The sequence below is a fragment of the Aplysia californica genome, unplaced genomic scaffold (assembly GCF_000002075.1).
Source record: "Aplysia californica isolate F4 #8 unplaced genomic scaffold, AplCal3.0 scaffold01886, whole genome shotgun sequence".
Classification (NCBI taxonomy): domain Eukaryota; kingdom Metazoa; phylum Mollusca; class Gastropoda; order Aplysiida; family Aplysiidae; genus Aplysia; species Aplysia californica.
In genome coordinates this window covers 7,483-9,402 of record NW_004799156.1, presented here as the reverse complement: position 1 = coordinate 9,402, position 1,920 = coordinate 7,483, and the positions used below count along the sequence as shown (strand labels likewise).

At 40.9% G+C, this 1,920-nt stretch overlaps 1 protein-coding gene across 1 annotated transcript in view; it reads left to right on the top strand.

Annotated features, from left to right (window-relative positions):
- Window positions 1-410: 410 nt before the first annotated feature.
- Window positions 411-1,920, top strand: part of LOC101861936 — a gene marked incomplete at its 3' end in the record, with an annotated part of 8,090 nt that continues 6,580 nt past the window's right edge. The window contains exon 1 of the mRNA XM_005113305.3: window positions 411-753. Coding sequence (XP_005113362.1) covers window positions 586-753 — 168 coding nt within the window. The remainder of the gene's footprint in view (window positions 754-1,920) is intronic.

Genomic DNA, 1,920 nt, shown 5'->3' with positions numbered 1-1,920 from the left:
TTTTGTGCTCCCAATTGTTCATATTGCAACCGTGGCGTATGATTGCTCATAGATCCGATCTGTACTAATTGTTTTGTTTGTATTGTTGTGTTTTGGTTGTTTTTGTGTGTGGGTTCTTTGTTTTTGCTTTGTTTTTATTGTTTGTTTGTTCTTTTACGGGAAAGGGGGAGCAATTATTGTTAAATCATTAAATTGACTTAGTGGGTGGTTGGCGGGTGCTCTAGTGTGGTTTGCTCCTTCTTTCCTATCAAACATCTATCGTCCTGATCTCTCCTCCTTCTTTTTTATGTTTGTTACTCTCTTGTAACACCTCTGATCTTTGGCACTTATATGACCTTATTGTGTCGCGAGTGCTGTAAAACTTTTTCTAAACCTAAATTTACCTGACATTTTTCATTGCTTCTCTAACAACTGCGCTGGGTGTCATAATGTTCATACTAATATAATGTTTTGCTATGGGCGCTAGAGAAAGATATTTGAATATTTCTTGTCCCCAGTGGCCGCCTTCAGCATTAACGACCTTCTTACCGATAGCCCCTGGACCGGAAGCAGTATGATGACATCAGCCGGAAGCGAAAGGGCGTCATGAAGCTGCGTGTGCATAACGTATGCGACCGCGAGACGGTGACGTATCCGCTGCCCCTGCTGGTGGGTGAGCTCGAAGGGAGCGTGCAAGATGGCTGCCTGCTGGTAGCCACTTCCGGTGATCCGGATGGCTCCATCGAGTGGCCAATCGTAGAGGGCAGCTTTAAGGTGAACTTGGCTTGTTATTCAAAGCATTAGATTCATTGAAATTTTAAACGTTTCAATTGTAATTTCAAGCGCTTTAACTATGTTTATGTGTTTTGATTGTAATTTAAAAGTTTGAATTGTAATTTTAAGTGTTTTAATTCTATAGTTTTAGGCTTTAATTGTAGTTTAAAAATTCTAATTGTAATTTTAAGTGGTTTAATTGAAAGTATTTCGATTGTAATTTCAAGTGTGTTAATTGTAATTTTACAGTTTGACATAATTTTAAGTGTTTCAACTGTAGTTTTAGGCTTACATTGTAGGTTTCGGTGTTTTAATTGTAATTTTAAGTGTTTTACGGCCCCATGGACACTATTTAGATGATCTGGGAGGTGGGCTGTTGTTGCACCCCGCATGTCCGGCCCAGCCCCGGCTGAGTGGGATACAGCATCCAAGCAGACTAACGGAGATACTAGATAAGATAATTCCTCACGTGGGAATCGAACTCACATACATGTGAAGGGGTGAATTACTTGACCACAGAAGCAGGTTGGATGTTTGTTTGTTTGAGTAAAGAGAAGCACATCGACACAATAATGGTCTTTTAGTGCTGGGAAAAAGTAAGACAGACAGACTGACAAAAACAACAGAGGGGAAAGTAAAGAAGTAGGACCTACCAGTGGCGCCCTCCAACCAAATAGGTTGGATGTGGATATTGCCAGAGAGTTGGTGTTCGTTGTTTTATTTTTTTCATTTCATGCCTACACTAGATTCCCCCCCCCTCCCCACACACACACACCCACACACAAACACAAACACATAAGCTTTCCTCACTGTGAGTGTTAATCGACCTATTGTGGAAAGTCCACTGACTAACTGAGTTTGTTTGAGTTGTCCAGAAGCATATCGACTTCTCCATTATGACCACTTAATGCTGGCAGAAGCTATAATGACAGCCAGGTAGAAAGAAGAGAGAAGAAAAACCTTCAGGTTTGACCCCCCCCCCTCCTTTTCTCCTTTTCCTTCCCCTCCAGTCCACCCGCTGGATGCTTTATTCCTGAACATTGACTTACTGTAGTAACATAGCAAAAGTATTTTACCATCGTCTGTGGTGTATGTTTTTTGGTTATTTTTTTTTAAAATACGGTACATAATCTCTCTCTCTCTCTCTCTCTCTCTCTCTCTCTCTCT